The sequence below is a fragment of the Musca vetustissima genome, unplaced genomic scaffold (assembly GCF_032173495.1).
Source record: "Musca vetustissima isolate MV318-11 ecotype Yass unplaced genomic scaffold, APGP_CSIRO_Mvet_v1 utg56351, whole genome shotgun sequence".
Classification (NCBI taxonomy): domain Eukaryota; kingdom Metazoa; phylum Arthropoda; class Insecta; order Diptera; family Muscidae; genus Musca; species Musca vetustissima.
Window position 1 is genome coordinate 158,301 of NW_026876936.1, and position 1,593 is coordinate 159,893.

The 1,593-nt window shown below is 33.5% G+C and overlaps 1 protein-coding gene across 1 annotated transcript; it reads left to right on the forward strand.

The window, feature by feature from the left end:
* The first annotated feature begins 355 nt into the window (after positions 1 to 355).
* Positions 356 to 1,037, forward strand: LOC133321465 (uncharacterized). Its single transcript, XM_061530555.1, has 3 exons — positions 356 to 382; positions 445 to 792; positions 858 to 1,037. Exons 1-3 carry the CDS (start codon positions 356 to 358, stop codon positions 1,035 to 1,037), a joined length of 555 nt encoding a protein of 184 aa, XP_061386539.1.
* Positions 1,038 to 1,593: the final 556 nt, after the last annotated feature.

The window sequence follows — 1,593 nt, forward strand, 5'->3', positions numbered from 1 at the left end:
CCAAAAAATAATTTTAGAGTTGCCAACCTAGGCAATACTTTTTAAAAATAAATTAGGATGGCCTCTTGAAGGTTAATATTTTTTGACAATCATCAAATAAATACAAATTATTTTCTAATATCTGACATAATTTGTCGACGCGTCGAAAAAATCATTAACGAAAATTAAATAATTATAAAATAATCAAGCCAAACCAGTATAAAAAAATAGTTACGGTTGCACAATCACCACTTCGGGTAGTTCCAAGGAAAATCCCCAACCAAGAATATCAGTCAAAAATATTCAAATTTGTTTCTATAACAATTGGAATATGGATAACAATTTCAATTTTAAAAATCTCTGGCTACTGCTGATAATGTGGCTGCAAATAGGCCAGGCTGTGGTAGGTGTTCTTAAATTTTATTTAATTTTTTTTATTTAAAATATTTCTTGACCACCCCCTAGCGCAATTTCGATATCCTCTTTATTCGCTCAAATTGTTCAGCCTTAAATCGGGAATATGTAGAGGCATTTGGTTGCCCCTTGCGCAATGAGTCACGTAATCGTGGCAATTATTTGAGTGGCTATTGTGTCTTCAAGAGGAATATTACGAAAATGATGCTAGAATTCCGCATACAAATGCCAACGATGACAACGAATAATAATAATGTTACAAATGTATCCCGAGATCTGTTGAAATTTCGTGCCGATGGTTGTCATTTGGCTACGTATAAGGCGCCAAATCCCATTGTAGAATCGATTATTAAGAAGTTGAGAGGAAGTGGTAATTTTGCTGGGTGTCCTCTAAAGGCGGTAAGGGGTTAATGTGGAGACAATTTTTGAATTTTTTTAATTCAATTTTTTTTGGGAATTTTTAGAACTTCAATTACACCGTAAAATATTTTGCCCTCAATCCCGATTATTTTCCACCCATTACCCCGGAAATGACATTTTCGGCCACCATGAATATGTTCTCGGAAAAATTCCATTTGCTGTCGGGTCATGTAGAGGCCAGAGTTGTCAAGAAGAGGGGGAAGTCGTTGAAGTTTTTAAAGTGAAAAACAAAAATTAAAAAAATTAAATTATATAATTTCCCACAAGGTGTATGTATGTGTGTGTGTGGGAAGTAAATAAAAATATTTCTTCAAAGCAAATATATTTAAAAAAATATCATCTTACCCTCAATTCCTTATTCTCAGTTCGAAAAAGATTTTTATATTACCTGCAAAGAAATAAAAGAAGAAGAGATGTTATTCATATATTACTTATATTAACTTTCATAATAAATATATAAAAAATATATAGGTGTATGTGTGTGGGTATATGAATGCTTGTATGTGTGACCTAAATTCATGGGAAGCAATTGATGTTACCTTAATGGGGAAATAATAAATACTAACAGACAGCACAGAGAGTGTAGAGGAGACAAGGTTAAAAAGGGGCCTCAAGAAGGCCTCTTATTTAGTAGTTCCTTTTGAGAATATGCATAGAATCACATTCTGAGTCGATTTATGCATATCCCTCTGTCAGTCCGTCCATGTATTTTTGTGAGCAAAGTACAGGTCGCATTTATGATCCGATTTGGATGAAATTTGGCACAGCCCATTTGTTTGG